This window comes from Montipora foliosa, chromosome 12, assembly GCF_036669935.1.
Source record: "Montipora foliosa isolate CH-2021 chromosome 12, ASM3666993v2, whole genome shotgun sequence".
NCBI classification, from domain to species: Eukaryota; Metazoa; Cnidaria; class Anthozoa; order Scleractinia; family Acroporidae; genus Montipora; species Montipora foliosa.
In genome coordinates this window covers 5209147-5221836 of record NC_090880.1, presented here as the reverse complement: position 1 = coordinate 5221836, position 12690 = coordinate 5209147, and the positions used below count along the sequence as shown (strand labels likewise).

Genomic DNA, 12690 nt, shown 5'->3' with positions numbered 1-12690 from the left:
ACACGATGTATGGCATACAAATCGCCTTACAAACACTCCGTGAAAACTCAATTTCTGGTTCTTGAAAACTCCTTGAATACTCCTGGAAATTTATATACAAAATCCAGCACAAACCCTGGTGTAGGTCGGGGGCGGCGGTAGAAACGGAGTTTTTGGGCCGAGGTGGTATAGCGAAACGCTGCGTTACAGAATGGAATCGGTGCGCTCGCAACCATCGCGGTCGGTTGACCGCAAACCGGTAAAACATGAAGCTGCGATCGTTCAGAGAGTCGTCCGACTGTCCGGTGTGTCGTGTGCCGTATCAAAGAATACGGGCTGGACTACAGTGGCACGTTCGCGCCAATGATCTACAATACAAGGAAAGATATTGTCTGTGTTGCCGCACGAGAAGAACATTGAAATTTGTGCATCCGATGACGAGGAAGCTGGGATACCAGTGTACGATGTGCCAAAGACTATTTGCCGTGGCCCGCATCATCCAAAAACGACGCAGTGACGGCAGTGTTGATGTCTTTACCCACCAACAAAAATGAGGCCCACCTGGGTATTTCCCAGACCCAATCTCCCAATATTGCCCGTTTTGCCGCACGAAGACCAAGCAGAGCGTAGTAGCCTCTCCAGTTCATTCACGTTCGGCCTATGCCTTTTCGGTGTGTCGACGACAGTTTCCCATACCTTTGGTTGTCAAAAATTTTCGCCGGACCCAGCCCAAGGATTTGATTTCATAAATACATTTTAAAAGACTTACCGTTCAATAATTTTGTTTTTTTTCATTATCATGTGTACGAATTGCTACGACCGTTATTACAGTAGCTTTTAATCTGTTATCACAAGATTCATTCCTAAGAGAGGATTGTTTCTTTTTTGCAGTCACAAAAACAAATTCCTCGTCGTCCTCCGTGGTTTGGCCTGTTGGGTGGACCCCGTACGTTTCCACCCGAATCGACAAGTTTCGGGTGATTCGCCCATGTCGCTATTGTACGACGGCGTGCCCATGCACTTCGGACTTTTCCACCACCTGGACCGCCCCGATTCACATGGTGGAAGTGGAAAACGTACCCTGTGACGAGTTGGAATGCGATCCTTGCGACTGTGTAGTCGAGTCGACAGGTCGTCACATACCCGAATCGACGGGTGCAAAACTCGTATTTCGGTGTTGTCCCGAGTGTCACATCTGCTTGGAGGCGTGCCCCTGTGCATTGGACGATGGGCTCGATTGAGAATCCGATGTATGATTCTTTTTTTTTTTTTAACTAAATGTAAAATGTATTTTTTTTTATTAAAACGTTTAAGAACGGGTGTAGCGTGCACGATGCCTTTTTAGGGCTCGAATCGGGTCACCCGTGCCTCTTGAGAACTCGTCCCAGTGACGATGACGTGAGACGCAGGTCAGGGAGAGTGCGATCGACCCACGTCGGCGTTAATCGTTTTATGCAAAGCTCAAGTAGCAGTTGGTAGCATTACAGCATGTTAAGGAATAACACAAGGATGTGAAGGTTATGTCAAATTTGACATGTAGCTCTGGGATAAATGGGGATTAAAAACATGTGTTATGGTCAAAGTTTTCTGTTTTGAAATCTGTACTGGCTTAATGATGGCACAAAATAAGATGTGCATAAGTACTTTTGTGACTTTTATTTTTCTGTGAAAATTAAACAACAATAAACATAAGAATCTCTAGATTAAACTTTAAAATTAAAAAACATAAGAAAAATTACTAATTCTATGTAAAATATGCAACAGTAGTGATTGCATTTTGATTTCAATAACTTTTCTCTACCAGTGTTTGCTGGCATTAATTTGTCTTCTTATCTACAACCATGTGATAACTTCCAAACAACTAATTTCAACATCTTTTTGACAAGTAAATACACTTGCTTAAAACTCACTTGTTCTCCTTGTAATAATCATATACCAGTTTAATTAAGGGTCCTAGCTATTGGTATCATTGTGAACAAATTCCCCGATCACTTACATGTAATATTTAATTTGCAAACATTGCTTTCAACTCAATTAAGGCTGGGTTTACTTAAAAAGGAGTTGAAGTTTTAAGAGTCACAAACTGAATTCATTACAACAAAACCAATCAGTTTTCCACTGAATCCAACAAGCGACAATCAGGATATTTCAGGCACATTGCATTCTTTGCTGTCTTCTAGCTTCCTGCGAATTTGAGATTATAATTATGAAGAAAGAGAGCATCTGAATAAATTTCCAGTTTTTTGTTTAACCAATTAATAATTTCTGGATTGTTGATAGACAGTCTACATCACATAACTACTTGGAATGTCGGCATACAAACAAGTACAAGAATCCAGGCGCATGGATTCGGGATGACATAGCCCTATTACCGGTAGTTTACTTTCAGTGTATTCATTACATACCCAATCCCTTAGAATGCCAATTAACCACACCTCCTTTATTAAATGCTGCTTTACTCAACACTGCTATACCTGTTTGTGTGCTTAGTTACCTGGCCAATGAATGAAAGTGAGGCTAAAGTTGACATTGTTTTGATAGAAGCCTCACTGTTTTTTAAAAGTTAATGCAAATTCCAACTCATTAGCAAGAAAACAACATCATTGCCCCATTGACCCCTGAGAGTGACACTTATATGTGATTGTAATAGATTTTACTCTGTCTAACAACAGATGATTCTGCTTGTCAATGGGAGGGGGGGGGGGCATCCTATGGCGTTTGAGATGTGAATGGGTGAACATAAGAAAAGGAGGGAGGTCTGTGTCATAATAGGATCAACTCCAGCCTCACTTTCATTTAAAGGCCAGGTAACTAAGCAAATAACTGTAAAAAGGTCTATTGAACTCATCCAAAAGCAAGTCTTGTGCAAAATTGAGATTGTAAGGGGATGAGGGGGGCAAATGTAAGACTAGTGTGTCTTGCCAACGTTATTTGGAAGGGTAATAGAACTGATGTTGCAGTTCACTGTGCAAAATTTGGGCACCAAATGACAACAACTTAAATTTGACTCGTGTGATGGCTATAAAGCAAACTGTGTTTCTCAAATGTGACAAAATAGGGTAGAGGTGCTCAGTTAAGTATATTCAAAATTAATTCTCAAGCTAAATAAAACTCCATTTTTTCTTCAGACAGTAAGGGACAACTTGCATTTTGCTAAGTTATTTTAATTAGCACTTAGTTAAAGGAAAACCTCTTGCACTACTCAAGTTCTAGTTCAAGGGATAAAAAATCGTATTATTTTAGTTACCTTGAGTATGAAGTTTTTTGCTCTAGGGTACTTTGCCAACAGGTCAATCATTTCTGTTCGGCTCAGTGCCAATCCCACCCAATATCCCCCACGGCTGCTCAATCGTATGTTATCTGGCAATCCAGGTAAGTTTTGTGCAAACACCTCCCATTTGCCTTCATGTTCCCCTTTGATGTAATACCTTCACAAACAAAAAGGGAAAAAATACCTAAATGCTCAGTCCACACTTTACACTTCATATGAATTATTCAAAATTGATGCAAAACATAAAAATAATAACAATAACAATATTGTTTCTGAGGCCCTCCAAGTCGTTTTGCAAACAGAGAATAGGGACCTTTAGATTCTAGGACGAGGACGAGAATGAGTACGAGATTTGACTGCCCGGTTTTAGCAAAAATTCTGAGAAGATTCATAACCCGGACGATTAATCTTACTCTTTGTTAGCAGTGTAGGTTCCTCAGTTATTTTTATTGCAGGTAACTTAACCTTTTTTGCTGATAGAAAATTGCCAAACTGCTACCGTGTTGTTGACTTGTTTTGATACGACAACATTCTTGCAAAACCTCGTACTAAAATGACGACGGTATCACGTTTTCCCCGCCAAAATGACGCTGGTTAGCGCGCGCTCACTGTTGTTCATTGAGAAATCTCATACTCATAGTCGTTCTTGTCCTAGAATCTAAAGCTCTCTAATATGACCTCAACATAAGGCAAGAATCTTTTTAGAAAATTTAATGATGCATGGTATTTTCCTTAGAAACAATATTTCTAATGGGTTGGACAATAATTATTGGCACTGGAGTTGATACGTTGTGAATGTATTAACTCATCAATACAATACAATACAATATACAACACAATGTAGGATATCTGAAATGTGCACACTCTACACTACAATATTACTGGTTTAAGAACTATTGTTATAATTAGCCTGCAAGCAGGCTCTCTCTTTGTGGGGGGAGTGAGAAAGGGAGAGCCTGCACACATACCTTTGAATTTAGAATGTTGCTTCCAAATTTTGGATGCAAAATACTGATTGGCTGAAATTAAATTACTCGCTAACGTCATCACTGACCAGCTTTCTGATGACATGAAGAGCGAAATGACGAACAACAGAGATGAGGTGATTAGAAATACATACGAGAAATTATTAAATTCTCAATAATGCAGTTCCAGCTTTCTCATTGGTTCACTGCATCTTGTTTACCAGCCATTATACCTGGTAAAGTCACTGCTTACCAGCCAGAAGGCCCATCAGGCCGGCGCTTACCTCCGGTTTCCGTAGCATGAAGTGACTAGGAGTATTTATACTCCCCTCTGGATGGGATGCTAGTCCATCGCAGGGTTATCCCCAGCATTATGCCGGTACCCATTTATACACGTGGGTGGAGAGAGGCACCGTGAGAGTAAAGTGTCTTGCCCAAAAACACAACACAATGTCCCCAGCCAGGTCCCGACCCGGACCACTCGATGCAGAGTCGAGCGCACTAACCATGAGGCCTTATAATTATGGAAATGAATGCAGCAAATGTGGCTCTGCATAAAATCACTTTCCAATCGTTTCTTAAACTTAAATAAAATTTAGCAAAAACCGAAGGTTGAGAATTTAATAAAACAATTATTCCATTCCCCCTTGTTGGATACGAGATTGGTAATCGCCAACTTGGCCCTTTTTTGGCTATTTACCACCTCGTATCCAACGTGGGCTCATGAAATAATTGTTAAATAGCAGGCTATGTTATAATTTGAATATTTTTAATAGGCGGAGCTACCCATGTTGTGTGCACAGGTAACAAAAAAAAGACCGGAAAAAAAAGTTAACAAGAAAACCATGTAGCTAGCTAGCAGCTAGCTTCAGAATTTTGAATCTGAAATCAAACAAGTTTTGAACGTGTTTAAATTAATACCTTCTCTGTCAACTCGGATTATCCAGGAGTGTTCCGGGACTGAAAAAATCTCCCGGTCTCCCATATGGGTCACCAAATCTGACCCGCATAAAGGGACTTTGCACCTTTTCTCTGCTGTAAGCTATTATAATTTTAATTTCCCCAGAATCCACAAGTTTCTGGCTGTGCCAACTTGTGAGTGTATTAATTTTATACAGGATTTTAATCCTATGGCGGCTAAGATTTTTCCTCCATACAGAAGGAGCTGTTATGCTACCACCCCCGGGAATTTAGGCAGATTAGAAATCATATGGTTCAAAAGATGAAAATCATTCCTCTCTGCCCACTTTTTCAGGTGTGCCTTGCAATTTGACATTTTGTGGGAACCTGGTCAATTTTTTTGTTGAGGTTAGATTGGGGGGGGGGGGGGGGATTAACCCCAGATCTCCAGGAGTTGACATCTCTGGAATACTAGTAAAAGAAGGCTGGTGATGTGTTTTTGTGACAGAAAAGGGGCTACAGACTTCTTGAAATATTGGTCTTTTCGAAAGACCTGGTCCTTGGACTTTATATAGAAATGTTCTTTAACCCTTTGGCGTCCAAACCGGCCTAAACCGGCAAAACTTTACTCTGTCTAACGCCAGAGTATTTTACTATTAATTTAAACTGCTTATTACTTCACAATTAATATATTAAAGTAAAAGGATACTTATGTAAAAGCATATTACGGTTTACAATAGTAACAAAAGTGTTGAAGTTTATGTACAAAATGTGAGTATTCATACTTAATTATCCTTGCTGATGTAGTTTCTGCTACAAGAAGATGGTCTCCTTCAGGAGACAGTTGGACTCCATTAGCAAAGTACAGCCCTTCCAACAAAACTTCCAGGTCTCCTGTTTTTGGATGATATGCCATTAATCTTCCACTTGCTTCTTGTTCAAACACTGCATAAGCCACTTGTCGTCGCTGCCATTTGGTACTTGAATCAGTGAAGTAAATGGTCCCGTCACGGCCTATGTCTAAGTCATTAACAAATGGAAATGGCTTCCCATTTACACCTGGTGATGGAGGCACAAGTGTATTAACAGTTCTGGCTCTTGTGTTCACTTCAAGCAAACCAAAATAAGCATCTGCAACTATGAGATTGATTCCATATCTGTCAAAACGCATCCCTAAAGGACGACCACAGGTTGGTTCAAGTTCTGGAGTGCCTGTAATGCAAGGAAACAAACTTTTACCTTTCATTATCCCACTGACCACCCCCATTGATAAGTCCCAGTCCTAGGAGTCAATGGGTCAAAAAAGTATTAAGCATTAAGACAGAAGGTAGCCTGTGTCACACATATTCACAACTGTCTAAATTTTCGGGCTTAGAAAAGCAAGAACTGGAAATAATTTATGTCTGTGAAGCAAGCTGTAGTGGTAGGTGGTTAGCACCTGTGGCTAGCGCCTGTTCGGAATACAGACGACCCCGCCCCCACAAGTCTCCTGTTGCCTTGCAGGGTGGTCTTGGTTGGTCAAACGCTAAGGGAGTAAACCCTGACAGAAAATCAGTGTGTGGGCCCCGAAGGCAGTTGGATGGCACTCTCATCACCTTCTGGCAGCTCCTGCATCCTGGCGGGTCTCCAGCCGTCTTGACCTTGTCTTGCCGCTGGGTCAGGCTCGTCGAGACGAGAGGGTGAGGCTGGCTCTGCGCAAACCTACCTTACTTTAAACAAAGTCAAGCACAAAATAATCATCTCTCATCTTTCATCTCGCATCATTCATTCATCTTCACCCTCCCAAAGTCCTGTGGCGACAGGTGAGTGACGAAACGACAGGTGTGGGGTACACTGGCAGTCGTAGCCATGGACCTGCACACAGGCAACTCAGGCCATTGGGTCGTTCTTCACTGACTGGAGCAGAAGTGGAGTCCGGCAGCCATCTGAGTGTCTGAGCAGCCTTCTTCAGGATAGCACTGCTCACCTCCCTGGCATGAGGAAGGGGCTAGAAAAGGTGCCCTAAACATTGCCTACTCCTCACCTTTCCTGGCTGGCTCACCGCTGTCGACAGGGACCCTCAATGTGGTCAAAAAACAAAGAAAAGTAAGATTATACCCTTCAAAACAGCCACGTGGAACGTCCGCACGCTACTTGATCGGGATGACTCAGACAGACCTTCAAAGAGGAACTGCGCTCATTGCCGATGAACACGCCAGATACAAGATTGACATTGCCGCCCTCAGTGAGACCAGGCTAACAGATGAGGGAGAACTAACAGAGAGGAGTTCAGGCTACTCCTTCTTCTGGAGTGGACGAGCGCCCGAGGAGAGACGCGAAGCAGGAGTTGCCTTTACCATCAGAACCTCTCTCGTGAGCAAGCTAGCCTGGGCCCCGAAAGGGGTGAACGACCGCCTTGCGACCATGAGACTCCCCCTCTCCTATGGAAAGAAGTTCGCCACCATCGTCATCGCCTATACACCCACCAAGACCAACCCAGACAAGACCAAAGACAGGTTCTATGAAGACCTCGATGCTGTCATCTCCGCTGTTCCAGCTTCTGACAAGCTCATCATTCTTGGTGACTTCAACGCAAGAGTGGGATGTGACAGCAGCTCCTGGGAAGGTGTGCTGGGCAAGCATGGGACAGGCAAGTGCAACAGCAACAGCCTCTTGCTCCTCCAGACCTGCGCCAAGCATGACCTCCTGATCACCAACACTGTCTTCCACCTCCCTACCCGGAACACGACATCCTGGATGCACCCCTGCTCAAAGCACTGGCATCTGATAGACTATGTCATCGTCACAAAGAGGGACAGGCAGGATGTGAGGATCACCAAGGCCATGTGCGGTGCAGAATGTTGGACAGACCACCGTCTCATTGTGTCCAAGCTCAACATCCACGTGCAGCCCAAGAGAAGACCGCAAGGAAAGAAGGCACCAAAGTGAATTAACATCACCGAGTTGAAAGACGGCCTGACAAAGAAAGTGTTTGTTGATACCTTGGATGAATGGCTGCATGCCATCCCTCTGGACAAGCCGGACATCAAAGCAGCAAGGACCTCTCTCCATGAGATGGTGTATAACAGAGCCATGGAGTGTCTGGGACCCCCTGCAAGAAAGCACAAGGATTGGTTTGATGAAAACCACTCCAATATCACACCCATGCTGGAGCAGAAACGCGCTGCTCACCTAGCCCACATCCAGGGCACAACATCAACAGTCAAGAAAGACGAACTGAGGAGCATCCGCAGCACTGTCCAGCTCAAAATACATGAGATGCAAGACTCCTGGCTGAGTGCAAAAGCTGACGAGATCCAAGGCTTTGCAGACAGGAACGACATGAAGAACTTCTACAGCAAGTCTACGGCCCCACCAGTGCAGGCTACTCAGTCCAGACCGCACCACGCTTATCACAGAAAAGGACAAGATCCTCCAAAGATGGGCCGAACATTTTGACGGCATACTGAACAGACCGTCCTCCACCAATGATGATGCCATTGCAAGACTGCCGCAGGTCCCAACTGTGGAAGAGGTGTGGAAGGCCACCCGTCAGCTCTCCAGCGGGTAAAGCTCCTGGATCAGACTCCAACCCAGCTGAAATCTTCAAGGAGGGTGGTACAGCCCTGACGGGCAAGCTTCTGACTCTCATCCAGATCATATGGGAGAAGGAAGCAGTGCCGCAAGACTTCAAGGACACGTCCATTATCCACCTCTACAAAAGGAAAGGAAACCGCCAAGCTTGCAACAACCATCGTGTAATCTCCCTGTTATCTATCGCGGGCAAGATCGTGGCCATAGTCCTGCTCAACTGCCTCAACGACCATCTTGAGCAAGGACTCCTAACAGAAAGTCAGTGTGGTTTCCGGAAGGATCGTGGGACTATCGACATGGTGTTCACTGCCAGGCAGCTCCAAGAGAAATGCCAAGAACAGAATACTGACCTGTAATCCACCTTTGTCGATCTGACCAAGGCCTTTGACTCCGTCAGTAGAGATGGCCTTTGGAGAGTGATGCGAAAGTACGGATACCCTGACAAATTCAACACCATCGTCAGACAGTTTCATGACGGCATGCTGGCGCATGTCCAGGACAATGGGGAAACATCAGAAGCATTTCCTGTCACACTGTCTCCTGGCTACAACACTCTTCAGTCTCGTGTTCTCCGCAATGCTGTCTCATGCTTTCAGGGATTCGGTGGTTGGCATTGGTATCAAATACCGCACAGACGCCTCACGCTTCAACCTCAGGAGGCTCAAAGCAAAAACCAAGGTGAAGGTTAGCACCATCAATGATTTCTTGCTTGGTGATGACTGCACCCTCAATGCTGCCTCAGAAGCCAACGTGCAGCATAGGGTTGACAAGTTCGTAGAGGCCTGAAACAAATTTGGCCTGACGATCAGCACCAAGAAGACTGAAGTCATGAACATGGTGGACAAGTTCACCTACCTTGGCAGTACCCTCGCGAGACCCGTCATCATAGACGATGAGCTGAATGCCAGACTCGCTAAAGCGAGTGCCGCTTTTGGCAGACTCAACAAAAAGGTCTGGAATCGGAGAGGCATCACAGCCGAAACCAAGATCAAGGTATACCAAGCTGCAGTCCTCACCACCCTTCTCTACCGCTGTGAAACATGGATAGTCTACCAGCGGCATGCAAGGAAGCTGAAACACTTCCACACCACCTACCTTAGGAGGATTCTCGGCATCAAGTGGCAGGAAAAGATTCCCGACACCGATGTCCTCACCCGTACAGACCTCCCCAGCATTTACACCATTCTGATGCAGTCCCAGCTCTGCTGGGCTGGGCAGGTGGCTCGCATGGCAGACCACCGACTACCAAAGAAAATGTTGTTCGGGGAACTTTTAGAAGGCAAATGCTCCCAAGGAGGACAGAAGAAGCGCTTCAAAGACACCCTCAAGGTCTCCCTCAAGGCCTTTGGGATCGAGCACACCGACTGGAGTGAGACAGAGACAAGTGGCATGGAGAAGTCAAGCGTGGCGTCAAAGCCTGCGAAGCGAACAGGACCACAGCAGCTGAGCAGCACAGACAAGTCAGGAAAAGCACCGCCACACCAGCCGCTGTCTCCATCATCCCGGCCGCACAGAAAACGAATTTCTCGTCACATCCCATCCGCTCCACATGCCCAATGCCGTCCTCCAAAATCGGCATCATCATCACCCTTATCATCATCATTATCTTCACCTTCACCCCTCCATAAGATGTGCAGATGGTCCTCATCGTATCGATGGACAAACAACATTTAAGGGCTGGACTTTGCAATGTTATTTAGCACTTCATTTTTGCACTGAACTATGACTTTATAAAAACATTGACCAAGGTTATGACCAACTATCAATTAAATGTGAAGGCTTAAATGCTGGACTCAATCACATTGACTGAATCACCTTCAGTTATCAACTCCACTGTCTTAAGGAAGGCAATGGTGTGATTGTCATATGACTTGATAGTCAGCCAAAACCAGCACTTTGACAGCTAATTGAACAATTCAGCAGTGTCTGTTATTTACCTCCTGGAGGTGTGTATTCATGGGAAAATTTGTGCCAGAGACCTTGAATTCTGCCCAAGGCCTGTAGTCAAGAAAGAGGGAAGTTTTTTTCAATATATGTGGCCCACAGAAAACTAGTGAATAATATTCTCATTTTTTTGTGGATTAAACACAAGGCATCCCACTTAATTCTGGAAAAATTAATAGTACAATATTATCTATTGAATTCTATACTGCCTTTGATCTCACAAATACACGAAACAGACCTTTTTTCAAAAGGCAAACACAAAGTGTACAGAGTGAGTACTTCCTAAGACATGCAGTGATTCATGGGTGGGATAGAAAGATAACCCTCGCTTGCGCTATGAGAAAAAATCATCTCATTGCATTTCTATAATACAAAGCCTTTCTAGTCAAATAGGATAGATGTTAGATTTTACTATTGCTCACACTCACCACAAGGTGGCTTGCCAGTTTGAACAACATCTATGACTTTGTTGTCTTCTAGTTTGACAATTCTGCCATCTGCTAAGCCAGAATAAAGTATACCTAGAAATTAAAATATACCGGTAATTATAATTATTATGAAGAATTATAACAATAATTCATGACTTCTGTGAAAAGAACAACCTGCAAGGAGATTGTATTCAATAGGCCTATCAAGCTGAATAATGGTATTTTTGAAAATGGCCTATTCTGCAGGCAGAAACACTGCCTAGCCTTGGCCCCGGGCTTGGGGTATAGAGACTAAGAGTCCTCTGGAGGATTAGGGTGGTCCCAATGACTGCAGAGCCCTGCGTTCCTCCCACCACACCAGAAATCCCAAGTGATCTTTCACAAAACCCTTGAACCAACCAGACAAAGACACCCAAACAAACAACCACCAATAGCACAATTTTCGTCAACACCCAATGCATCTTCTTGATTTCCCTTGCAACAGGAGAGTAGTTGGTGATTTTCTCATCCTCTTTAGTCACCAAGTTCTTATCTCAAGGCACCAAGAAATTGACAACCGTCCACTCGTGAGCTGCTCAATCCACCACTGTAATACTAATGTTCCACCTTCTGTGTTTGTCTCGACGCTCCTATTTCACCAGATCTCCCTTTTTCCATCCTATGACACCCTCACCTCGTCCTAAACCTCTTTATGCCACACATCAGCACACTTTACACCATACTCATGACAAAGCTTGCAGTACACCCTCAAACCCATCTGATCATGCCTCCTCCGATACTCCCTCTCCACCAAACCATAACCTCTCATCAGCCACTTCACTGACATCCTTCATAAACTTCCCATGCAACCGCTTCTTTCGAAATGTCTCCTTCTCTGCCTTCTCCAGTAGCCTCTTGTACTCATTCTTTGTTTATCCCACCTGCAACATCCAACAACCTTCAACATCCACTTGCCACTCGCCTTGGCAAACAAGGCCAAGTTCCTCCTCTTTCACAGAATCATGCACACTGATCAATCCCCTCCCACCATCCTTCCTCTTCATGTACAACCAGCTACACTCCCATTCTTGTGGAACTCTGCAAACATCATCATCCTCCTCCTCCTCTTCACATCCATTGCCCTTAGTTCCTGATCACTCCAATCCAAAATCACAGCACTGTGCCTGACTACACCTTTAGCCCATGCATTTATTGCCCTAATTAAATTCCCACCATGTGCAATTTTGACCCCGCCACCAGTTTTGCCCTCCTAAAATACTCCCCCTTCTCTGCACCCTCCAAGTGAACACACCCAAGTACTTACACTCATCCTCGTCAACCTCTCTCATCACCTGACCATCTGGCAACACAATTCCTTTGCATTTTAAACTTTCATCCCCTGCCTCAACACCAACATGGCACAATAATTGTCCAGCGCCAGTCAGCAGAGCTGACGTGATTTTGTCATGCGCGTGCCCATCTTGCTCACGGCCTGGTTTTATATCCTCCATCTTTTATTGCTTCGTTTTGATAAGTTGAAATCGTTTTGATCACGTTCCAGTTCATCAAAGCCCTTGCAACCGATTTAGGTGTTCAGTTTCCTGACCTTACTGACTGGTGTGGTGGCAGCGACTTCCCGAACCCTACGTTC

The 12690-nt window shown here is 44.4% G+C and overlaps 2 protein-coding genes and 1 pseudogene across 4 annotated transcripts in view; 1 reads left to right on the top strand and 2 right to left on the bottom strand.

The window, feature by feature from the left end:
• The window catches only part of LOC137978477 (MAM and LDL-receptor class A domain-containing protein 2-like), a 359940-nt gene that overhangs the window by 37232 nt on the left and 310018 nt on the right, over window positions 1-12690 (bottom strand). The window lies entirely within an intron of this gene.
• Window positions 1628-12690, bottom strand: part of LOC137979291 (adipocyte plasma membrane-associated protein-like) — a 31998-nt gene continuing 20935 nt past the window's right edge. For both annotated transcript variants that reach the window (XM_068826529.1, XM_068826530.1), the window contains 4 exons: window positions 11061-11153; window positions 5901-6327; window positions 3227-3407; window positions 1628-2163 (listed from right to left, as the gene is read on the bottom strand). In XM_068826529.1, the coding sequence (XP_068682630.1) occupies window positions 2128-2163; window positions 3227-3407; window positions 5901-6327; window positions 11061-11153 (737 nt within the window). In that variant the 3' untranslated portion in view covers window positions 1628-2127. The remainder of the gene's footprint in view (window positions 2164-3226; window positions 3408-5900; window positions 6328-11060; window positions 11154-12690) is intronic.
• LOC137979807 (uncharacterized) lies at window positions 7852-8553 on the top strand (annotated as a pseudogene).